General features: G+C 67.7%; 1 protein-coding gene across 1 annotated transcript; it reads left to right on the forward strand.

Moving 5' to 3' along the window:
* Positions 1-9,454: 9,454 nt before the first annotated feature.
* Positions 9,455-15,301, forward strand: PKDCC (protein kinase domain containing, cytoplasmic). The gene is made up of 7 exons (XM_004616086.2): positions 9,455-9,979; positions 12,169-12,291; positions 12,373-12,644; positions 13,370-13,449; positions 13,527-13,634; positions 14,568-14,741; positions 14,811-15,301. The coding sequence occupies exons 1-7, from the start codon at positions 9,494-9,496 to the stop codon at positions 14,894-14,896; spliced, it is 1,329 nt and encodes a 442-aa protein (XP_004616143.2). The 5' UTR covers positions 9,455-9,493; the 3' UTR covers positions 14,897-15,301.
* Positions 15,302-24,063: the final 8,762 nt, after the last annotated feature.

Raw genomic sequence — 24,063 nt, forward strand, 5'->3', positions numbered from 1 at the left:
GGCAGCTCCCAGAAGGGACAGCCGGTGGCCACTCTCCCCTGCAGGGCTGTGCGGACTGAGCACATCGCTGACGGCCGTCTCACACCCCGCAGGGCTTGCCCAGGCCTGTCCACAGCCACTGAGGGAGCCAGGCTGGACAGTCGGAAACGGCTGCCCAAAGTGGGCAGCAGGGAAGTCCAGGGCGGGCGACAACTAGGAGGCGGAGAGAGCGCAGGCCCTCGGGGCTGTGGCCAGTCTCCGACGCAGGACGGAGGGTGCAGTGATGGGGCAAACGGGCAGGAGGAGGCTGGACCGTGAACGGGAGAGCAGACGGACAGGCGATGCTGGGCTGGCGTGTGGACAGAGGGCGGGCACTGGGCGGGCATGTGGGCAGAGGGTGGGCTCTGGGTGGGTGTGTGGGCAGTGGGTGGGCAGGTGCTGGATGAGCGTGTGGGCAGTGGGTGGGCAGGTGCTGGGTGAGCCTTGGGCGGTGGGTTGGGTGGGTGCTGGGCACTCAGGCTCCGGGCTCGGGGTGTTGGGTCTGGAGCAGGATGGAAGTGAGGGGTCTGAATCAGGTCAAAGTTTACGAGGGAGAAGGAGGAGGAGGGGCAGTGGGATGGAGCACCTACACAGGCGCACATGAAAGGTGGGACCCCCCCCCCCCCCGTTGCTCTGGGTGCGGCCTGGTGGGGGAGGGCAGAGGGGCAGTGCGGGGCTGCCCACAGGCCTCCTGCCTCTCCAGCCAGCTGTCCCCCTCCTGTCCTCCCCCGGAGTCCGGCGGATGGAGGACGGTGGGTGGGGAGGATGTGGTGGGGACAGATGGGTGGACAGTACGTGGGGGTGGGAGGGGAGAGACGGACGGATGGACAGTACAAGGACATGGGTGGCTGCGGCCCGAGCACACCTGGGCCAGTTTGGGGTCAGGGTCTGTTTCAGCCTGGGCTTGCTCAGGGGTCAGTCTGTGGTCAGGGCCTTCTGGGCAAGGGATGGGCGCTGGCGCGGGGTCCTGTGAAGGCTGGAGATGACACACCCATGTGTCATCTGCGTGGACAGTTGTTGCATGGACAGCACCCTGGAAAGGCTGGTCATCCGGCGCCACAGAGCTGCCACATGTGTGTGCGTGTGTGTGAGCGTGTGTGTGAGCGTGTGCATGTGTACACATGTGTGTGCATGTGCATATGTGTGCACGTGCATGCGTGTGTGAGCGTGTACATTGTGTGTGTGTGTGTGTGTGTGTGTGTTGGAGCTGGGGGCCGCAGGGAGGCCAGCACACACCTGCAATAACATTCGCCGCAGACGCCGGAGAGAAAAGGCCCCGCGCGCTTTATCAGGGCCCGTTACCAAGTTACGTTGTTGTTTTAAATTTGAGCTCCTCTGCCGGCAAACCGGGCTCTCAGGTTCACGAGCTTGCCGCTTGGCTGGGCCTGGCGCCCCTCCGCTCCCAGCCCGCCAGGCCTCAACAAAAGGGTCCTCTCCCGGGGCTTTGAAGTGGAAACAGGCCGCTCCGTTAATTAGAAAGAAACCCCCTATTGTTCCCGGTTTATTCTGAGGGACAGACTGGAATCTCTTCAGAGCTGGAATCTCGTCTCGGCTCTCCCACAGGCCACGTCGGAGGGGCGAGGGGCAGGCGGCTTCCGAGCGTGGACGGGCTGTGTGAGGGACAGTGGCGGGTCACCGGGCTGTCCTCTGCTTCTCGTACTTTCTCCAGCAGCAAAATGGGTGGGTCCCACCCAGCAGTGCTCAGGGCTCAGTCCTGGCTCTGCACTCGCCACCGTGCCTGGAGGGGCTCCAGGGAGCCTGCGTGGCCCCAGAGTGAGCCCGGGCCGGCGTGTGCGAAGGAGGCCTCCCCACCACCGCCCCCCCCCCCCCGCCCCACAGCCCAAGCGTTACTTCCCAGACCCCGGGACACGCATACGGCACAGGCGCACGGCCCAACACTCTGAGACGGAGTCTTGCAGAAAGGTCCTCACAGTTTTGAACCAGGTGCAACGACCTGGCCTGGGCCCTTCTGCCCGCGTGGAGACAAGCTCGGGGCCACTGGGCAGGCGGCGGGGGCCACACCGCGGGGTTCAGGCTCTGCAGGCCTGGGGGCCAGGGTGGAGGCGGCCGCTCCAGGCTACCCCTCGGGCGCAGTCAGCGGCCCCAGGCAGACACCTGGGTGGGGCCCAGCTGTGGGGGACGCAGGGGAGCAGGGGTGAGGGGGGGCTGTGGGCGGGCGCCGTGGCAGCTCTGGGTAAAGGCCCCGTGGAGCGGGGGTGGGGGCACTTCCCAAGGAAGCCAGGAGCTGCCTTGACAGATCCAAGGAGTAAAGAGCGGGAGAGCCAGAGACCTCCCCGAAGACCACCATGCTGGGCGCTCCGGGGCGTGGTAGTGGGGACGGGGCCGACTCCAGGGCACAGGCAAAGCCCCAGAGCCCCAGGATGCCCAAGCCTGCACATGCACACATGCGCATACATGCACACACAAGCACATGCACACATGTGTATACACATGTGTAAACACATGCACACACAAGCATGCATGCACACACAAGCACACACATGTGCACACATACGGCCTTGCTTTTGCTGGACTCCCTCAGACCTGCTGAGCCTGGGGCCGTGGCTCCCAGAAAGGAGGGGGTCAGGAGTGACCAGCAGGGGACCCCAGGGCCTTGGAGGAGGGCAGGGCCCCCACATCACCTCTCAGGGACCCTGACACCTGGTCCGGGGGCCTGAGCCCTGTTCCTTGTGGCCCGTCCCTGAGGGGGCCCAGGCAGGGACACGCCCCAGAGGGCCCCGTGGGCAGGAACTCGCTGGATGGAGTGTGGCCACACCTCGCTCGGGAGCACTTAGTCTGAAGCTGAGGACGCAGTGAGGCTCACGTTTGCTTTTTGTTTTGAGGCCACCCCCAGCGGAGCTCAGGGCTGACTCCCAGCTCTGTGCTCAGGGCTGACTCCCGGCTCTGTGCTCAGGGCTCACTCCCGGCTCTGTGCTCGGGGCTCACTCCCGGCTCTGTGCTCGGGATCACTCCCGGCTCTGTGCTCAGGGTCACTCCCGGCTCTGTGCTCAGGGTCACTCCCTTGGTGCTCAGGGGCCCGTGTGGGGTGCCGGGATCAACCCTTTGAGGGCTGCGTGTGAGGTCAGCGCCCTCCCTGCTGTCCCACGGCTCCAGCCCTCATGAAGTTGATTTTTAAGAACCTTTCATTAAGTTCCATGAGACCCCTACTAATTTTATTGTTTCAATAAAGCATTTATTTGATTGTCTCCAGAAGGGCCGTCCGTGCCAGGCGGCTCCCCCTCCCCGTCCGGGCCCCCTGCCCTCCTCACACCCGCGCCTCCGTCCGCCCACGGGCAGTGAAGACTTACTGGCCACAGCCTCCAAAGAGGGGCCCACTGGGAGGAGGGGGAGGAGGCTGGGGCAGCAGAGGGGCAGGGCAGCCCGGGCGGCCCAGATGGCCAGGCCCAGGGGCTGCCCCAGGCCGAGTGGAGGCCGCACTGCTGAGAATAGCCGGGGCTGGGGCAGCCGTGGGCAGCACCGCCGAGCGGGGGAGGGGCTCGGGCACTGGCCGTGGGCGTCACTTGGGTGAGGTGTGGTCCCGGCAGGGGGAGTCCCAGGGCTTAGCGCTTGCTTGCGTGTGGCGGGTCCTGGGTGAGCCACAGGCGCTGCACAGGGTGCCCTGACCCCCAGGAGTGACCCCTGGGACACCGCCCCTGCCTGTACTCAGGCCTGAGCCCCGTCATACGTGTCGGGCGGGGGGGGCAGGTCAGGCCCCGTGATCTCAGGACAGCAGAGGAGGCCTGGAGTGGGCAGCAGCGTCCACGCCACCGACTCGAACACGGCCGTGGCCAGTCGCCCGAGTCGGCTCTCGACCCCGGAAAGGCCGGTCGGGCGCTGCCCAGCTGCCCCGCACACAGCCACGCACACACCCACGCAGGTGCAAAGGGCGAGTGGACACTGGGCTCTGCAGTCAGTGCTCTGACACTGGGAACAACTAGGAGAACCGAGGCAGGACACAGGACACGAGGCCACCTGTCACCAGGCTAAAGGGACAGGGATGAGGGTGGGCGGGACCCCGGGGGCCCTGCCAGGGGGAGTGAGTCTGGGCAGGTGTGGGCCGCCTGGCCGCAGGGGAGGAGAGGGGCCCCTAGGAGTCCGCAGTGGACAGGACAGGGCCCGGCAGAGACGGACACCATGAAAATGCCAGACGAGAGGAGCCAGGAGGGACAACGGCCCTGGGACACCTTGGAGCCTCCACCCAGGGCGGGCAGGGGCCACGCAGAGCCCGTGTCTGCCCCTGGGCGGGCCAGCGGGGTCCCTGCTTCCCGGCTCACACGCGCCCAGCTGCCCCAGTGCCCACCACGTGCCTGGCGCCCGGCAGGACGGCCCCGGTGCCTCATGGCTGAGGCCTCTTCAGCGTCCCGGCCTTGCTCTGGGCCTGGACTGGGCAGCGGCACAGACACGGACATGCCCTTCCCCTGCCCGGTGGCAGCCGGCGGCTCCTGGGAGGGCCACATCGTGGCTCCCCCCGCTGAGCATGAGCGGGACCTTCTGCTGTGGCCAATTCCTGCGACCAGCACTGTAGGGGAGGTTTGTCCTTTCCCCTGGCTGTAAAGAGCTTATCGGGTGACACCCATCACAGTGCTCCTGAAGCACCTCTATTCCTCTGTTGTTTATTGGAATGTCCTGTTCCCCTTGCCACGGGGAGCTCAGGTTTATCACAGTGCTCCTGAGTCACTCCCATTCCTTTGTTTATCTGTAGCCACTTCTCCATGCTCTCTTACCCAACCGGTCTATCACCTGTTCCCCTAATCAGACTGTTGACTTGTAAGGTCAGATTCCTCAGAAATCCATGATTTTATATGTATGAGTGAAATACTGCCCTTCTCCTCTCCTTGTGTCTTTTGTTGGTTTTTGTTTTGCTTTGTTTTGTTTTTTGCTTTTTGGGTCACACCTGGCGATGCACAGGGGTTACTCCTGGCTCATGCACTCAGGAATCACCCCTGGCGGTGCTCAGGGGACCATATGGGATGCTGGGATTCGAACCTGGGTCGGCCACGTGCAAGGCAAACGCCCTACCCGCTGTGCTCTCACTCCAGCCCCAGTTTCTTTCTTTCATTTTTTTTTCTTTTTTTGGGTCACACCTAGCAATGCACAGGGGCCACTCCTGGCTCTGCACTCAGGAATTACCCCTGGTGGTGCTCAGGGGACCATATGGGATTCTGGAAATCGAACCCGGGTCGGCCGCGTGCAAGGCAAACACCCTACCTGCTGTGCTATCACTCCAGCCCCTACTTGTGTCTTTGAATAGTTTATTTTAAAGCAATGTCCTTTTATAGACACAGGAAGACAGTCAATATTATGCTTTTGTAAGTTGGGATTTAATTGGCTTCGAATATTATTCCCTCCTGGGCATCTGCTTTCTTGACTTGAGGCTCAGTTGCCCTTAGTTCCTAGCACCCCAAAAGCAGGGTCCCGACAAGGTAATGAAGGGACCCAGGGCAAGCTGTGAGCTACCCTGGCATTGATATGGGCCAGGCCAAAGCACCACGATACTCAACTATAAGTTGAGAGCATGGTCATGGACAAATGCTGTCATGATCCAAAAATAACAACAAGATTAGAACCCTGCTAGGGATAGGAAAGACTAAATTGGCCTGAGCACTGTAGTCTGAGATCAAGATGGCCCCAGGAGAGCAGTTCTATGAGCTTTATGTATCTCTTTTTTTTTTTTTGCTTTATGTATCTCTTACTGTGTCCATACAAAATGAATAATATTAAAATGTAGAATTAAGATGTATGTTTAATGGGGCTGGAGTGATAGCACAGCGGGTAGGGCGTTTGCCTTGCATGCGGCCGACCAGGGTTTGATTCCCAGCATCCCATATGGTCCCCTGAGCACCGCCAGGAATAATTCCTGAGTGCAGAGCCAGGAGTAACCCCTGTGCATTGCCAGGTGTGACCCAAAAAGCAAAAAAAAAAAAAAAAAAAAAGTATGTTTAAATGATTGTTGGACTAAGGAAAGGAGAAAGGCACCCTAGATGGTATTTTGCCCTGAGGCGGGTCATCTTGCTGTATGAGAATCTGTCCTAGAAGCAGCGTCCCCGGGGGGAAAGAACTTTAACCCTACTGATTGTATGACCACACCTGTGTGTAAGCCCCGACCCCTCATGCTGGGGGATTTAACCAGGCTGTAAGAGTGGGCTGGGGCGGGGGGGGGGGGGGCAGACCCGAGGCCAGAGAGAGAAGGAGGATGAAGGGAGATGGAGGAGGAGGATGAAGTACCACAGGGGAGGGAGAAGCAGGAGGAGACCCAGAGGGGAATGGAGTCGGGAATGGAACAAACTGCAACCGAGACCCACCAGCCTGGCCCTCGTTCCTCCTTCGCCTGCCCATGGCCATCGACCTCCCGGGGTGGGGCGGCGTGAGCCTACCCACTGAACGCGGGCGGCGGGAGAGGCAGAGCCCCGCGGCCCCGTTGTGTTTGCACACAGCACCTTCAGGGGAGCCCAGGGTCACCACCCCCAGTCTGAGGAAACCCTCCCTGACAAGGCCCCGCCCCGCTCCCCCCACTGCAGCCGCAGCCCCCCACCAGCCCCCGGCCCCTCAGTGTTCTGAGCCTGAGACTCGGGGCCCCGAACTGCACAAGCCTCGCAGGGACCCCCAGACAATGCAAGGTAGGACCCCACAGCAATGAATAAACCGGGAGTCTGGGTCAGAGAGGGAGGAGCTGCGGTCGCGGTGCCCACAGCCCGTCTCAGCACGCGGGAGTGCACTGCGGTGGCCCCCACTAGTGGCTCAGGACACGGTGACACGGTGCCCCTCAGCGTCTCCCTCCCAGGGATCTTCTCTGCAACCAGCCAACAGCCTACAAAGCCCCATCAGGCTTCATCCACCTGCCCCGGAGGGCAGCGGCCCTGCCTGGGGCCGGGGGCCACGGGGCCACGAAGTCGGGGAGCCACGGAGCCCCGCAGCCACGTGCAGGGGAGCCAGGGAGCCAGGGGGCCGCAGAGAGGGACCCAGAGGGCCGTGTCTGTGAAAGAGTCGGGGTCCCAGCCCCCCGCTGGCCCTCTGGGCCCCTCCCCACTCCCGCTCTCACACACAGCCTCCCCTCAGCCCGCACCACCCCAAAGTCTGCTCCCACCTGCTCCCACGAACCCCACACAGGGCCCCCAGCACCCTCCCCCAGAGACAGGGAGGGCAGTGGACGCAGCGGGGCCTCTGGGCTGGGCAGGGGGCCGGGCTGGGGGCGCCCTGTGGACACCCACACTGCCCAGCGCAGGGCTGCGGGCCTGGGGTCCTGCTCATCCTCGCGCACAGCCTGTCTGGTCCTTTCTCAGCCCTGCCTGGGGCGCCGCCCCCCCCCCCCAGGAAACCCGACCCTCCTCATCTGTTTTTTATATTTGGGGAAGGCAGCTTCACTTCCTACCTGGGGAGTGGGGGTGGGGCGGCCTCCGTCCCCTTCCCCGCTCCTGGGGCGTCCTCTGCTCAGTGTTACCCTGACACACTGCTTGTCACCGCATCAGGGTCACCCTGAGGACCAGCCTCCACCTGCTCCTTGCACGTCTGTTTCTGGGGGGGCAGGGAGGTTGGGCCAGGGCTGCTCCTGCCTCTGTGCTCAGGGGTCACCCCTAGAGGTGCCAGGGGTTCTGAGGGGTCTGCCACGCCAGAGGAGACCCCCACCCTCTGTCATCTCCCCAGGGCTGTGTGCGACTTCGCCCACTGGACAGCGGGTAAGGCCAGTCCCATGAGGGGTCAGGGCAGGGGAAGGTATGAAAGCGGAGAACATGGGGAAGGCAGGGGGGCTGCAGCCGCTGAGGGGGCAGTGCCCGCCTGCCTGGAGCAGGGCAGGCCCTGGGCAGGGGCCGGGGGGACCAGGGAGGGACCCGGGCAGGCCCAGGGCAGGCCCTAGCTCTGGCCGGCGGAGGCGCGTGGCCGCCGCAGGGGCGCGGGAGGCGGGACGAGGCCGGAGCGGGGACAGGCCTGTCGCCCAGGACCCTGCGCGCTGGAGCCCGGGGAAGGCCGAGGCGCGGGCCCTGCCGTCTGGGATGGAAACGGGCGGGAGGGGCGTCTTGGGAGCAGGAAATGCAGCGCTCGGAGCCTCAGTTATCCGCCTCCCCAGCGGGAGCCAGTCGGGGTCAGGGTGGGGGAGGGGAGCGGCCTGCCGGCGGCCGGTGGGGGAGGGGCGGGCAGCCGGGGGCGGGGCCTCGCGCGCGGCGGGGAGGGCCCAGGTCAGGGGCTGGGGCCACCGGTGGGGACAGGTGCGCACGGGTCAGCACCCCACGCAGCCCGGCATTTCTGTCGTTTTCAGCCCTGTGAAATGATTCCTCTCCGTGGGTGGCAAAAAAAAAAAAAAGTAAATACGCAAAATTTGCCTGGGAACCGCCAATTCCGAAACCGTAATCTTAAAAACGGTCAGTCAGACCGTTTCTGAGCCGCGCCCGGCTCCCCCTCGGGGGGCGTCTCTAGGGTCCGGGCTCCGAGGACACAGCCTTCGCGCCTGTGTCCTCTGCGTGTCGGCGTGTGTGTGTATACGGGCATCGACATGTGCGTGCGTGACCGTCTGTGTACCGTGTCTGTGTGCGTGACTGCACTGCACGTGTGCGAAGGCGTGTGCATGTGTGCCTGCAAGTGGGCGTGAGTCACTACTTGTGTGTAAAGGCATGTGCATACGTGCCTGCAAGTGGGTGTGAGCGTGTGTGGGTGTGCACACATGCCGGTGTGACTGATGTGTATTTGTGCACATGTATATACGAGTGGGCGTGTGCAAGTGTGAGCCCAGACATGTGTGCACATGTGTATGTGCTCATGCGTGCATGAGATTGTGCGGTCACGTGTGTGCACGAGTGGTCACGTGTGAGTGTGGGCACGTGTGCATGGAACTGTTTGAGTAGGAGTGAACATACATCCCGTGTGCCTGTGCCGGCCCTGTGTACACGTGTGCAGTGGGGGGGGGCAGGTATGAGTGCGCCTGTGCGTGTGCGCGAGTGTGCGCGTGTACGACGTGTGTGCAGGCCCGGGCGCACGGGAGCCGGCCGCCTGGCAGAGGTTTCCGGGCCCAATTACCCAATTTCGGAACGTGTCATTAGAATACCTGCGCGATGCGTAAGGCCCCACAGCGCGGGCCCGGCCCGGCCCGCCCCCAGCCCGCGCCCGCCGGGGGTCCGCGGGGCCGGGCCGCTGACGTCCCCGGTAGCTGTTTACAGACCGGCTCGGTTTCCCGGCGCGGCTAATTGGGCCCGGGACATCTGGCGGGGAGCGGGGGGCGGGGCGCGGGCCGCGCCCGGGACCCCCCCGCGCCGGGCGCCGGGCCGGGGGCCGCTGACCCGCCGCTGACCGCCCGGCCCACGCGCCGCAGGTGCCGCCCCCGCGCCGGCCCCGTTAGCGGCTCCGCCCCCGAGCGGGCCGGGCGGGCCGGGGCGGGCCGGGGCGGGCCGGGGCGGGCCGGGGCGGGCCGGGGCGGGGCGCGGCCCTATAAGGCGGGGCGGGCCGGGCAGTGTCCGGCCGCCCGCGCGGCGTGCGGGCCGGGGTGGCGATGCGGCGCCGGCGGGCGGCCGCGGCGGGCGTGCTGGCCGCCTTCCTGCTGGGCTCCGTGCTGGCCGCGCTGCTGGCCCCCGGCTCCGAGCCGGCCCCGGGCCCCGCCGAGCTGGCGCGCCGCATCCGCGCGCGCTACGACGAGGTGCAGCGCTTCGCGCGCGGCCGGCCCGAGCGGCGCCGCCTCATGGACCTGGCGCTGGCCCCGGCCGGACACGCGGGCCCCGGGCCGCGCCTGGGCTGCGCCGCGCTGCGCAACGTGTCGGGCGCGCAGTACGTGGGCTCGGGCTACACCAAGGCCGTGTACCGCGCGCGCCTGCCCGGCGGCGCCGCCGTGGCGCTCAAGGCGGTGGACTTCGGCGGCCACGACCTGGGCAGCTGCGTGCGCGAGTTCGGGGCCCGGCGGGGCTGCTACCGGCTCGCGGCCCACAAGCTGCTCAAGGAGATGGTGCTGCTGCAGCGGCTGCGCCACCCCAACGTGCTGCAGGTAGGGGGACGCGCGGGCGCACGGCCGCTCCCTGCCCCGGCGGCCCGGGGAGGGGGGAGGAGGCAGGCGGCCGGAGGGGCCCCGAGTCAGGGCCAGCCCTGGTCACCCCAGAGTCAGGGCCGCCCCAAGTCCCCCGAGTCAGGGCCCGCCCGGGTGACCCCAGAGTCAGGGCCTGCCCGAGGGACCCCAGGCTCGGGGCCACCTGGGTGACCCCAGGCTCAGGGCCGCCTGGGTGACCCCAGAGTCAGGGCTGGCCCGAGGGACCCCAGGCACAGGGCCGCCTGGGTGACCCCAGAGTCAGGGCTGGCCCGAGGGACCCCAGGCTCGGGGCCGCCTGGGTGACCCCAGAGTCAGGGCTGGCCCGAGGGACCCCAGGCTCAGGGCCTGCGAGGGACCCCAGACTCGGGGCCGCCTGGGTGACCCCAGGCGCAGGGCCAGTGACGGCTTCCACTGTGGGCAAAGGCTTTGCACACGGGCTGGAGCCCCCAGGCGTGACAGGCGGACCCCCTATGCTGCTGGACTTGGGTGCCCACACCCCCCCTCCACCAGACAGCACCGTGCTGGGCTCGGCAGGGTCAGACAGGCCTTTCCTGGCCACACCCGCCCTATCCTGGAGCTCTGGGACTGGGCGGCTGGGAGGAGGCCAGCCCTGGGGACTGACCCCTGGGCCTTCCTCAGGCTCCCCGCTGCCCGGACGCGCGGGGGCCTCAGGGGCCATCGCTGTCCCCATCCCCACAGATGGGGCCGAGAGGCTGGCGGAGGTGCAGCCAGCCCCGGGGACCCCGCAGACGGCCGCCGCCTGCCCGTGTGAGCGGCTCCGGCACTGCCCGGCCCACCCTCCTCTGACCCCCAGGCGCCCCCGCAGGCCAGCTCCCAGCACAGACCTAAGGGGGCTGCCCAGGGCCCTGGATCGTGGGGTGCCCACGCCGCTCGCCCCAGCCCACACACGCCACAGAGAGGACCCGGAACCCAGGGCCTCGCCACCCAGGCTCGGGCGGGCCCTGAGCATGGGCCACGGGCCAGAGGGGCTATTTATATGCCGTGCCACTGGGGCCAGCACCCCGCAGGCCCCGGGCACGGCTCTGGCAGGCCGGGCCGCGGGCGCAGCGGGCCCAGGACACCCCGCGCTAGCACGTCAGCCGGTTACGTGGCCTGTTGGGTTACGTGGCCTGCTCTCCGCGGAGCGTCTTGTTCCCCTCACTTCCCGGCGCTCGGGGAACTTTCTGGAAGTGCTGGCGTGTGGGCTGTGTTTCAGGCGGCCGGGGAAGGGCGTGAGCCGAGCAGGACCCGGCCTGCTGGAGGCCCGCTGACCCCTCAGTGCGCGGCCTCCCTTTGGGCCAGCCCTGCCCAACACAAGTGGAGCAGAAAGTCCACCAGCTAGCACCCGGGCCCCTCCCCAGCCCAGGGGGATCCCCGTGGGTGTCCGCCAGGGCACGCGCCTCGCGGGGCAGCCTCCCTCTTCCCCTGACCCCCAGCCCGCATCCCCCCGCCCTGCCGCCAAGGACGCTGCGACAGGAAGTGTCCGGCGGGGGGAACTGGAAGTGATGTTGGCCCCGCAGGAGCCTTTGCTTCCTGGCGGGGGAGGTGTGGGGGGAGGGGCCGGGCCCACTCCCCCCCCACTCCAGGCAGCGGGCTGTGAGCCCCCACGCCCTGCAGGCACCCCGGGGCCGGGGTCAGAGGGCACGGCTCCCCTCCCAGCCAGGCTCGCTGCCCCTCCCTCCTTCCAGGCTCGGGTCAGGGGTCTCTCTCTCCCCCAGGCGTGTTGATTAATACCTCGTTAACAGGGCGGTTAACGACCTCCGGCTGTGTAACGACTCCGGCAGGGACCACAGCCTGGGCTGACCCTCGCAGGCCCTGCTTGGAGGGTGCCGGGAGGCCGCCCGGGTGGTGGCCGCTGCTGGCCGGAGAGGCCGTGGGGGCCGCGGGCCGGGGGCAGGCCGAGCCCTCGGGAATCGCAGCCTCAGCCCACCCCAGGTCGGCCTCGGGGTCCCCCCGGCGGCCTGCAGGCTGCCGCCCGCCAGCTCTCTCGGTCACGTTGTGGCCGTAGCTTGGCCCCTCCGGGCCCTGCTCGCAGGAGAGGACGCGGCGCCTTGGCCGCTGACCGGAAACCCTGAGGGGTGTGCACTGCGCGGAAACCCTGACGGGGTGTGCACTGTGCGAGGCTACAGCGCCCTCTCCCTTGCCCCCAGCTCTACGGCTACTGCTACCAGGACAGCGAGGACATCCCCAACACCCTGACCACCATCACGGAGCTGGGCGCCCCCGTGGAGATGATCCAGCTGCTGCAGGCCGCCTGGGAGGACCGCTTCCGGGTGAGGCGGCCGGGCCGGCGGGGGGTCGGGGCACGGGCACCCTGGGGAGGGCGCTGAGACCCCCGTGCGGTGCGCCCCCAGGTCTGCCTGAGCCTGGGCCGCCTGCTCTACCACCTGGCGCACTCCCCGCTGGGCTCCGTCACGCTGCTGGACTTCCGGCCACGGCAGTTCGTGCTGGTGGACGGGGAGCTCAAGGTCACGGACCTGGACGACGCGCGCGTGGACGAGACGCCGTGCGCCAGCAGCGCCGACTGCACGCTCGAGTTCCCTGCCAGGAACTTCAGCCTGGCCTGCTCGGCCCAGGGCCGCTGCCAGGGCATGAACGAGAAGCGGAACCTCTACAACGCCTACAGGTGGGCTCGGGCCAGGAGGGCGCAGGGGCGGCCGGGCCGAAAATAGCCAGGGAAAGGGGGGGAGGGGCGGCAGCTGGAGGAGTCTCAAAATAGCCTCCAGCTCGGCACCCGCCCTGCCCCCCTGCCCTGCCCCTGCCCTCCCAGCCCTGCCCCTGCAAGCCCCAGCCCTGTCCTCTCAGCCCCAGTCCTGCCTTCCCAGCCCTGCCCCTGCCCTCCCAGCCCCAGCCCTGCCCTCCCAACCATGCCCCTGCAAGCCCCAGCCCTGCCCCTGCAAGCCCCAGCCCTTCCCCTGCAAGCCCCAGCCCTGTCCTCCCAGCCCCAGCCCTGCCCTCCCAACCATGCCCCTGCAAGCCCCAGCCCTTCCCCTGCAAGCCCCAGCCCTGTCCTCTCAGCCCCAGTCCTGCCTTCCCTGCCCTGCCCCTGCCCTCCCAGCCCTGCCCCTGCAAGCCCCAGCCCTGCCCTCCCAGCCCCAGCCCTGCCCTCCCAACCCTGCCCCTGCAAGCCCCAGCCCTGCCCTCCCAACCCTGCCCCTGCAAGCCCCAGCCCTGCCCTCCCAGCCCCACCTCATCCCTGCCCTCTGCTGCCCGGGGCCCAGCTCTGGGCCGCAGTGGCCCAGGTCAGCAGGGGTGGGGGTGAGAAGTGCTGGGGTGGTCCCACATTTGGCCCCGTGAGTGTGTGAGGGGCTCCCGGAGGGCCCGTCTGAGCCCGGCCGGTTTGCGTCACAGGTTCTTCTTCACGTACCTCCTGCCGCACAGCGCCCCGCCCGCTCTGCGGCCCCTGCTGGACAGGATCGTGAACGCCACAGGTGAGGCCCCCCAACCTCCCCGGGGTCCGGGTGGGCCCGTGCGCGTCGGGGCCTGACACGCAGCCTCCTGTCCGCAGGAGAGCTGGCCTGGGGGGCGGCCGAGACGCTGGCGCAGCTGGAGACGGTGCTGCACCTCTACCGCAGTGGCCAGTACCTGCAGGACAGCGCCCAGCCCCGGGCCAGCGGTGAGTGTGGGGCCCGCCCACCCCTGGGAGAGCCGCTCACACCCTGGGCCTCAGTTTCCCCAGCTCCTCCGCTCCTGCGGGGACCAGGACCAGCAGTTTCCGCCGTCCTGGCCCCTCACGGGCGGAGGCTCGGGGAATCCCAGCGGGGACGAGGCCTGTGCGGGCTGGGCTGGGGGGCTAGTTAGGCGGGAATAAAGTTTAACGAGGTGAACAATGGCCGGCTGTCCCCGAGGGCCAGTTTCCGGGCAGTAAATCACGCTGGACTTTGGCCTCCCTCTGGAGAAGGGCGGGCGCGGCATGGCGGGCTCTGCACGGTCCCCGGCTCCCCGCGGCCCTGCGGAGCCCGCCCGGGTCACGGCCCACACCAGGCTGGAGGGTGGCGAAGGGGCCCTGGCTCTGCCCCGCACTGGGCCCAGGGGCACCGGAGGGCCTGAGAGGCGGGTGGCGGGCCCAGACCACTGAGTCCCAGACATGCACACACATACATGCACACGTACACGTGTGTATGCCTGCAGACAGCACACATGCAGTCATGTACACATATGGACATGTGTGCATCCCTGCACACCCCCACATGTCCCATGCCCATGTGTATGTGCCTGTAGTCGTGTACAAGAACACATACATGCCTGCACAGTTACGCATATAGACAAGCACATGTGCACACACACGTCCACGTGTATGATCCGTATGATCCTGTTGCACATGCATGTCCACACATGTAGTCAAACAGTGGTCACATGATCACGTGCGGCCACATGCATGTAGCCATCCTCGTGAAAATGCACATATGTGCGCACATGTGTACAGACATACATGTCTGCAGAAGAAGCTTATACAGACCCAAAGAGCCCCCTCCCCCACCCGCCCGGCAGCACTGGGCTTGGCAGGGGGCGGGCCCAGGGCCGGGCGCTCAGGCCTGTGCACCCCCAGAGTACCGGCGCCTGGACGGCAGGGCGGTCCCCGGGGAGGACTACCGCTGCTGGCCCTCCTACCGCCACGACGGCTGCCTCCTGTCCGTGTTCGACGTGGCCGAGGCCACACGCGTCTGTGACGGCCATGCCCAGTGCCGGGCCTTCGTGCTCACCAACCAGACGACCTGGACAGGTGGGCCCCGGGGGTCCTGCGGGGGCGGGTCTGCCTGGGCGCCACTCACTGCCCTCTCGCCCGTGCCAGGCCGGCAGCTGGTGTTCTTCAAGACGGGATGGAATCACGTGGTGCCCGACGCCAACAAGACCACATACGTGCGGGCCTCTGGCTGACCCGGGCACCCAGGCAGCAGGCTGGTGGCCTGCGGACACCCTGGGCGTTCGAGGGGCCCAGACAAGGTGCAATAAGCCGATGTGAAATGTGAGTCGCTCCAGGCGGGCAGGCCAGACGCCACCCGGGGGCATCACGCCGCCCAGGGCTGCCCGCCTCAGGCCCCGCCCGCCCTGCGGAGCTGCTCCCGCTTGCGGGGCCCCTGGCCAGCGCATGGACGGGGACTGGGCCGGCGGGCGGAGGCGTGACTGAGCCGAGAGCCGGGCGGCCTGCTGGCCCATTTGCTTTCAGTGAAAGCCACGCGGCCGTGCCCAGGCTGTACCCAGAGCTTTTGTACTTCCTGTTCGTTAAATGTTTATTTTTGTAAAAAAAGAAAACATCCGTGAATAAAGACGCTTCATGCAGGATTCTTGTGGGGACGGGTAGGGACTCGGACACGGGCGTCCACACAGAGCACGGCACTGCCCAGTGGAGCCACGGCCCACAGACCCCGAGGCCCACCCACCCCACGGCCCACAGACCCCGGGCCCACCCCACGGCCCACAGACCCGGGCCCACCCACCCCACGGCCCAAAGACCCCGGCCCACCCCACGGCCCACAGACCCGGGAGCCCCCAGAATGTCCACCTTAACCCCTCGGGCTGGTCACCGCCTGCTGGGGCATCTGCACTGCACCCAGGGGGAGGCCTCGTGCCGCTGCCCGCCCAGCCGCTCTCCCTGCTCCCTGGACACTCCTGCCCCACTTCCCCACTGCGGCTGACCGTCCCGCACTCACGGGTCACATGGTCTGGAACCTACGCAGCGGGGCCTGGTCAGACAGGCTGGCCTTATCCCACTGGCCACCCGGCCTGGACAGGGCTCCGGGGCAGCTGCCCACGCCCAGCCCTGTGCCATGGGGAAGGGGACCCCCGAGGCACCGGAAGGGAAGGCCGAGAACAGGACGGGGGCGTCGGAGGCCCACCCACCCCACAGGTCGTCAATCCTCACTCCTGACCCTGTACCCGGACACGAGACCCCAGGCCCCAACTGTGCCAGGAGAGGCACCAGGACCCTCCTAAGAAGCCTGCTGTGTCCCCTGTGACCCCTCACTGTCTCGTGGCCCCTCACTGTCCCCTGTGGCCCCTCACTGTCCCCTGTGACCCCTCACTGTCTCGTGTCCCCTCACTGTCCCCTGTGTCCCCTCTGTCCTGTGGCTCCTCACTGTCTCGTGTCCCCTCACTGTCCCCTGTGTCCCCTCTGTCCTGTGGCTCCTCACTGTCCCCTGTGACCCCTCACTGTCCCCTGTGGCCCCTCACTGTCCCCTGTGTCCCCTCTGTCCTGTGTCCCCTCACTGTCCCCTGTGTCCCCTCTGTCCTGTGTCCCCTCACTGTCCCCTGTGTCCCCTCACTGTCCCCTGTGTCCCCTCTGTCCTGTGTCCGCTCACTGTCCCCTGTGGCCCCTCACTGTCCCCTGTGGCCCCTCACTGTCCCGTGGCCCCTCACTGTCCCCTGTGGCCTTTGTTGGTCCTCCTGGTCCCAGTAAGTGACCTTGTACACGCGCCCGGCATGTCAGTGAGACACACACCTGGTATGTAAGTGAAACTACATGTGTACTGGAACTCTGGGTACGACGGCTGCAGACACCTGCTCACTCGACAGTCTCCCACCACAGACACCTGCTCACTCGACAGTCTCCCACCACAGACACCTGCTCACTCGACAGTCTCCCACCACAGACACCTGCTCACTCGACAGTCTCCCACCACAGACACCTGCTCCCCCCCGTGACCGTCTCTCACACCAGACACCTGCTCCCCCCCCACCGTCTCTCACACCACAGACACCTGCTCCCCCCCCACCGTCTCTCACACCACAGACACCTGCTCCCCCCCCACCGTCTCTCACACCACAGACACCTGCTCCCCCCCCACCGTCTCTCACACCACAGACACCTGCTTCCCCCGACGTCTCTCACACCACAGACTCCTGCTCCCCCCCCACCGTCTCTCACACCACAGACAACTGCTCCCCCCCACCGTCTCTCACACCACAGACAACTGCTCCCCCCCATGTCTCTCACACCACAGACACCTGCTCCCCCCACAACGCCTCTCACACCACAGACACGTGCTCCCCCCTGTCTCTCACACCACAGACACCTGCTCCCCCCCGACCGTCTCTCACACCACAGACAACTGCTCCCCTGACTGTCTCTCACACCACAGACACCTGCCCCCCCATCGTCTCTCACACCACAGACACCTGCTCCCCCCCATGTCTCTCACACCACAGACACCTGCTCCCCCGACACCTCTCACACCACAGACACCTGCTCCCCCCCATGTCTCTCACACCACAGACACCTGCTCCCCCCCATGTCTCTCACACCACAGACACCTGCTCCCCCTGACGGTCTCTCCCAGCCTCATCATTACGCGTCTTCTCTCTCCACACGTTGAGAAAGGCACGTGCACTGAGCTCAGGCCCCCGCGGACACTGCCCCCCCCCAGCCTGGCACCTCGTGGCTCCCCCATATTTTCCGACTTGCTGATGAAGGATCAAGATCGAAGCCCCAGGTTCCTCCTGTCCACTCCCATGCCAGGGCCGAGAGCACTGCGGGCCTTGGGGGCCCCTGGAGGCCCCTGAAATGTTGAGCCTGCGGGACACAGCGGCCTCACGGAGCAGGGTGAGGGTGGCGGTGGCGGGTTCGGGGTGGGTCCCCCGTGCTGGCGCTCTATCCCTTTCCCAGGTCGGCTGCTGGGTGTCTGGAGCAGGCACGGTGCGGGGTGATGGAGGCTTCTAGAAAGTGTGAATGGGTGTGTTCCCGGCCCTGCAGGGGTCCTCCCGGGCATCCGGTGACGGCCTGGGCGGGGCCCTGGAGCGAGATGGCACCGTGCGAGCCGGCCGTGAGGGAGCGGGAGGGAAACCGTGCGAGGGCGCCCGGCCTGCTGCTCACAGGGCCCCCGGGGCAGGGCGCAGACATTTCTCCAGAAAATGGGGCACTTTTCTCCGCATTCTGACCGCGTGTCGTGCGCTGGCCGCTGTGGGAACCTGGCACCCCGGGTCGCCGCCCTGTGGGCTCAGGGTTACAGCCCTGCGGGCGCGAGGTCAGCACCTCCCAGCTTGTCCTAAAAGCCTCTGGGAGGCTCCGGGAAAGACGCCACAGAGCAGCCTCAGGCGGGTGCTGCGAGCTCAGGGCCAGCTGCCCTGCCAGGAGCACTGTGTGGGGAGGCCCCCGGCACGCTGCTGGGTCTGTGCCCAGCAGTGCCCAGAGACCCCACGGGCCCAGCGGGGCGTGTCTGCAGCCCGCGCCCCCGCCCCACACGCCAGGAGAGAGGGGCACTCACCCACGAGGGGGTGGACAGGAGAACATCGAGGAAAGCACTCGGCCACGCTGGGCTCAATCGCCAGCTCAGGGTCGGGCCTGAGCACAGAGCCAGGAGTCAGCCTGGAGCACTGCTGGGAGCCAGGAGTGATCAGATCTGGGAGTGAGCGCCACCGGGAGCATCAAAGACTGGTGAATGAAAGGATGAGAGCAACACGGGGTAAGTGAAAGGAAACGGATGAGAGCCGGTGGGTTGCAGGCTGAGGGCTGCCTGGCGGTGGGGTCCCCGGGCCCCGGCCAGGTCCTGGCGTCTGAGCTGCGCCTGCTCCTTGGGCTTCGCCCCGGCCTGGAAACAGGCTCGCGATGCACAGAGGCTGGGCAGGACCCGGGCCACGAGCCCAGCCCCGGGGCGGCCCCCTGCCGCATCTGCTGCCCCTCGGCTCCCACGCCCTCGCCCCGCTCCTCCCAGCTGTCACCGAGTGTCACCAAGTCACCCGCCTGCAGCCTGAGGCCGAGACAGTCGCCCCCGTGCTGACCCCGCGCCAGCCCGGCCGGCCGGCCCCTCCCTCCCGCCCCTCCAGGCCCACGCAGCGGCCTGCCCCCCGGCCTTGGCTGCCGCGGGCGAGTGTGGTCGCAGACGCCTCCTGTTAGCTCTCGGTTTATTCTGGGCGCTGCAGATGTGGCCAGATGTTTACTTTCAACGTGCAGAGAGACGCCGTGCTGGGGGCTGGGGGGGCCTGCCCGCCCGCCACATGTGGCCCAGGCCGCGCTCCTGCCAAGTCAGCACATCCCACGGAACCAGGAGCATGTGGGAGGCACGTGTGTGCTCTGAGATCACCCCCAGCCCCCATGGGGCCCTCGGCCCCTCCCACAAGCCCCCCCAGCAGGACCCCCTTGGGGGGATTTGGACGACCTGAGAGGACCCTCGGGGTCTGGCGCCAGGGTGGGACCCCACAGCCTGCGCCCTTCTGCCCCCCTGCGGACCCCAGGCCCAGACCGCCGCTGACACGGCCCAGCCTCGGGGGCTCCATTCTGAAGGGAAGTTCCGGACCCCACCGGGCTGACCAGGATGTGGCCACTGCCCACAGCCAGACCCAGGCCTGCTGCCTCTCTCCTCTGGGCTTCCAGGGTCCGCAGCAGGCTGGAAGGAGACGCTTGAGAGCCCCTCAAAGCCCCTCAAAGAGACAGGAAGGGGGGCGGCTGAGGGAAACACCCCCACTGCTGGGCAGGAAGGCTCAGCCTCCAGTGCTCCCCAGGGCTCTGAGAAGGTGCTCCCGGCCCTCACCCTCCACGGCCTCTGCCCTGTTCTGGCACGGAGAGCGGGAGGGAGAAGGCCAGCCACCGCAGGCCGCAGGGCACAGCCTCGTGGGCTCAGTGGACACAGGGCCTGCAGGGGGTCCCAGCTCTCATGGGGGGCTCATGGATTCTCAGATAGGACGTCCGGGACGGAAACCAGGACACAAACCCAGGACACAGGCCCGGCCACGAGGCAGAGGACACAGGACAGGAGCCCAGGTCAGCCCTACTCCTGACCCTGAACCCTGGACCAGGGACAAAGGTCTGAGGGTAGGAGGCGCCCTCTCCCCTCACTCTCTCTCTCTCTCTCTCACACACACACACACACACACACACACACACACTCATTCACACAACCTCACTCACATACTCCGTCACACCCACACTCACACACACACACACACACACTCATTCACACAACCTCACTCACATACTCCGTCACACCCACACTCACACACACACACACACACACACACTCATTCACACAACCTCACTCACATACTCCGTCACACCCACACTCACACACACACACACACACACACACAGAGTCGCTCACACTGAGTCACACAGTGCCCCCTCTCCCTGCGCCGTCCTGTCTCCCTGTCCAGGCCTCCGTGCTGATGAAGACCACCAGAACCGGCCTGACCCGTCTCCCGGCCCGTGGGCTGCGGGGCAGCTGCGCCTTCCGGCACAGCGGTGCGGTGAGAAGCGGGTCCCAGCCGCAGAGGGGGCGGCCGGAGCAGGAACCCCCGAGCCCTGTCCCGAGAAGCTGGTGTCCTCGCCCCTGCGCCAGCGCTGGGGTCACCCCAAGTCAGGCCCAGCAGAGGGGGGCTCCTCACCCCACCCCACCCCCCGCCTGTGCCTACTCTGTTTTGTGGCCCCCAGGGGCCACCGCGGCGGGGGCCTGGCCTCAGCAGGGTCCCGGGTGGCTGCTGCTGACAAGAGCCCCAGCAGCTGGGACCCTGTCACCCTCCCCGGAGCACCAGCTCTCTCCTGGGAGCACCCACTCCCCTCCCCCAGGCTCACCCACCTCCCCTGCGGACACACGCTCCCTCACTGAAGCACCCACTTCCCTCCAGGAGCACCACCTCCCCGATCACCCCTTTCCCGGGTGAGCACCCACCTCCCCAATCACCCACCTCCCCGATCACCCCTTTCCCGGGCGAGCACCCACCTCCCCCGGGAGCACCCGTCTCCTGCCAGCCCAGCTCTGACCTGTCCTGCTTGGTCCTGAGCTCCTGGGAGTCGGGCTGGCACGAGGGCCGCCAGCTTGGGGCCTGGGCAGGGCAGATGGAAGTACCTGGGGGTGGGGACACCCCTGTGCGCCCAAGCCAACAGGAGGGTCCGGGGGCGAGAGGAGGTTGCAGAGACCCCGGCTCCGGGAAGCCAGGCCAGTGGCCCTGGGAGGACCCCGCCCAGGTACGCCGAGGCCCTACAGGCCACGTGCAGCAGGGGGTGGGCCCCCCCATGCCCCTCCCGCACCTGCTGCCCCTCCTCAGCCCGCAGCGGGGGGCGGGGGAAGCCCGGCGGGGTCTGGGCTCTCGGGCGGGTGTCCACGCCTGCCCGACACTCTGAAGGGAGAGCAGAGTCTCTGGGGGCTGGAGCAGGGGCAGCCTGCCCCCCGCCCCTGGGTGCCCCCTGCGCCCCGTCCCCAAGCCCAGCCGAGCTCCAGCCCTGCGCTTGCCGGATCAGAGCCACGGCAGACGTCGGCCCTCCGCGTGGGGGTCCGGCGCCCCCGTCCTCTGCCCTCCCGAGTGGTGGCGAGTGTCCCGCAGGCTCAGAAGGCTCCTCGCACACTCGCCGTGGGGCCGCCCAGCGCAGGAGCCACGGCCCGTGTCGCATGTCAGGTAAGAAGCATCATGCGTGTCCCGGGGCTCCGCCACGGACGGGACGGCCAGTGACCGAGTCCTGCAGGGGCTGTCGCCCGGGCCTGTCTCTCCTCAGGGAACCCCGGGCCCCTGGTCCTTCCTCAGCCAGGCTGCGGGACCACCCTGATTGGGCGGGGCTTCCTGCCCCCCCGGGACCCCGCCCTTGCCATGCAGACCCTCCCCGTCCAGAATAGGGGCCGGGGGTGCCTCCCCTCCCCTGCCCGTCCCAGGGACCCTCCTCCCACCTTCCCCCCTCCAGCACCCCTGCAGGCTCGGGCACTGCCCTGATGGTTTCTCCCTCTCGCCCCGGGCACCCCATGTCCTCCTGCCCCTGCTGACCACGGTGTGGCCACCTCTGCTCCTCCTGTCGCTCTCCCGCCAGCCCCGCACGCACCCCCGGGCCACCATGGGACACGAGCGGGAGCCCAGGGGTGCGGGGAGGGGAGCCTTGCCCTCTCACCCACCCCGTCACCCACATACCCGCAGCCACGTCGGGGCACACCCCGGGGGGAAGCCGCACCCGAGCCAGGGCCTTTCCATGAGGGGGAGAGAAGGGGCCTGTGGGAGGCTGGGGGGGTGCAGGGCCATCTCGGGACCCCAACCCCTCCCTGAGCTCCGGCTGCACCGTCAGAGTCCCTGTGGGGGTCACAGACAGACAGACGGATGCATGGATGGATAGAGGGAAAGATGGGCAGACAGGCAGACAGACAGACGGATGGACGAATAGAGGGACGAACAGATGAACAGACGGACAGACAGACGAATAGAGGGACCGACGGATGAACAGACGGACAGACAGACGAATAGAGGGAAGGACGGACAGGCAGACGGAGGGACAGATGCACGGACGGACAAGATCTCCACATCTCTGCCCCACCACGTCCGTCCTCTCTCCAGAGAGACATGCCCGGGCCGCAGCAGCAGGAAGAGCGTCGGGCCAGCAGCTCAGGGGTCTGGGCTTGGGTAGGACGTGGGACCCTCAGTCCCAGGGCGGCTGCTGAGCGCCCACTCCCCTGAGCCGTGGCCATGGGCACTGCCCCGGCTCAGTTTCCCCATAGCTGAGGGACGGCCCGAGCCTCGTTCCCAGGGAGCTGGCTCCAGGCACGGGGAGGGGGCGGGAACATGGTGGCACCGGTGGGCGAGGCAGCGACTTCGAGCTTCTGGATGCCTCAGGGGGAGGGGGAGGTGGCGGTGGGGAGTGGGGGCGGGGGGGCGCAGGCGGGGGTCTCGGGGTACAGGAGCTCGGGGTTCCCTTATGGGCAGTGGTCAGCGGGGCTGGGGACCTGCCCAGTCTGGATCTGGGGGCTGGGGGCTGCAGTGCGGCTGCTCCAGAGTCTGAGGGTCAGAGGGCGACCCCGCCCCGGCACCCGCTCCCCAAGATGCAGGTCGTGGGCCCGGTGGTCCGGCTTGTTTGAAGCGGTGTCGCCACCTGGTGGTTGGATGGAGCAAGTGCCCAGGACCGGCCGCCCCCTGCCTGGCCTTGGGCCACCGTGCTGGCCCCTTATGCGGGGAGTGACCCCCAGGCCGGGGCCCAAAGGGGCGTTTCCCCAGGGCCCTTGTCCTGACCCTCAGGCCATGGGGGCGAGCAGACTCAGTGACCCCTGGGAAGGAGATGCGGGACCTGCTGGTGGGCAGGCGCCGGCCTCGCCCTGAGTCTTGCAGGCCCGGCTCCCAGGGCCTCTGTGTCCTGCGGCCCCGGCCGGCCCCTCTCCTGGGCACGTGTCTGGGTGTGGGGGTCTCCCACACGGTGCTCAGGGACCCCTGAGGGAGCCCCCGCACGCTCTGCCCGGCCCCCACAGCACGTTTCGTCCCCACCCTGTGGTAGGAGAGGAGGGAGCCGCCACTGACCGCGGGCTGGGCCTCAGTTTCCCCGGGAGCTTGTCTTCCCTGCCTGCTCCAGCCGTGGGCGGGCCCCAGCCGGCACCTGTGTCCCGCGTCTCCGCCTGCCTGGAGCCCTCGCACCCACAGGCAGCCGCCCCCTGCCCGCCCCCACGCAGGGCCCTGAGCGCCCCAGGGGCCGCCAGCTGTGAGCTGGTGTCCCGCACCCTGGCCCAGCTGCAGCCAGACGCTCCGTCCGGCCAGAAACCGCCAAGTTCCCTACTCCTGAGGGACAGGGCCTGCCTGCGGGGGGGGGCCGCACTGGCTCCTGGCCAGGGGTCCCCCACAGCCTCAGTGGCCCTGGGCCCAGGACAGCACCCTTGGCGCGGAGGGTGCAGGGCGCACACCGCCCCGGGCTGCTGCTGACGCTTCTGCCCGCGAGTGCCCAGGACCCAGCCTTGCTGGAGGGGCGGGGGAGGCAGGGGGACCCGGACAGCTCAGGCCGTCCGTGTGCCCCCGAGTGGATCCACCTTGCCTGCTCCCAGGGCCACTCCTTCCCGTCACACCCGGCCCTGGCGGGAGGCTGCGCAGACCCGGCCCGGCCCTCTGCGCTGAGCGGGGTCACGGGCCCCCTCGCCTTCCCACCGGGCGCTCCCGCAGCCCCTCGCCCCTGTCCCCAGCCCTGCTGTCACCCAGCCCTGCTGTCCCCCTGTCTGTCCCAGCCCTTCTCTCTGCCCAAAGTGCCTTCATTGCATCGGGAAGGACGTGCCTGGCTGGGCGGGGGCCGGGCTGACCTCTCTGTCCTTCCTGCCCTCTGTCCCCCTCCCCTCCTGCCCTCCCCCCTAGAATCCAGGGCTCGCTCCTGCTCCTTCCAAGGAACCGGC

The sequence above is a fragment of the Sorex araneus genome, chromosome X (assembly GCF_027595985.1).
Source record: "Sorex araneus isolate mSorAra2 chromosome X, mSorAra2.pri, whole genome shotgun sequence".
NCBI lineage: Eukaryota > Metazoa > Chordata > Mammalia > Eulipotyphla > Soricidae > Sorex > Sorex araneus.

What these genes read in the sequence shown, in the direction of transcription:
- PKDCC (XM_004616086.2), top strand. Translation starts at nt 9,494, where the DNA reads ATGCGGCGCCGGCGGGCGGCCGCGGCGGGCGTGCTGGCCGCCTTCCTG. An exon ending in GCCACCCCAACGTGCTGCAG is followed by an intron (nt 9,980 to 12,168) that starts GTAGGGGGACGC and finishes CCTTGCCCCCAG; the next exon opens with CTCTACGGCTACTGCTACCA. An exon ending in CGCCCAGCCCCGGGCCAGCG is followed by an intron (nt 13,635 to 14,567) that starts GTGAGTGTGGGG and finishes GTGCACCCCCAG; the next exon opens with AGTACCGGCGCCTGGACGGC.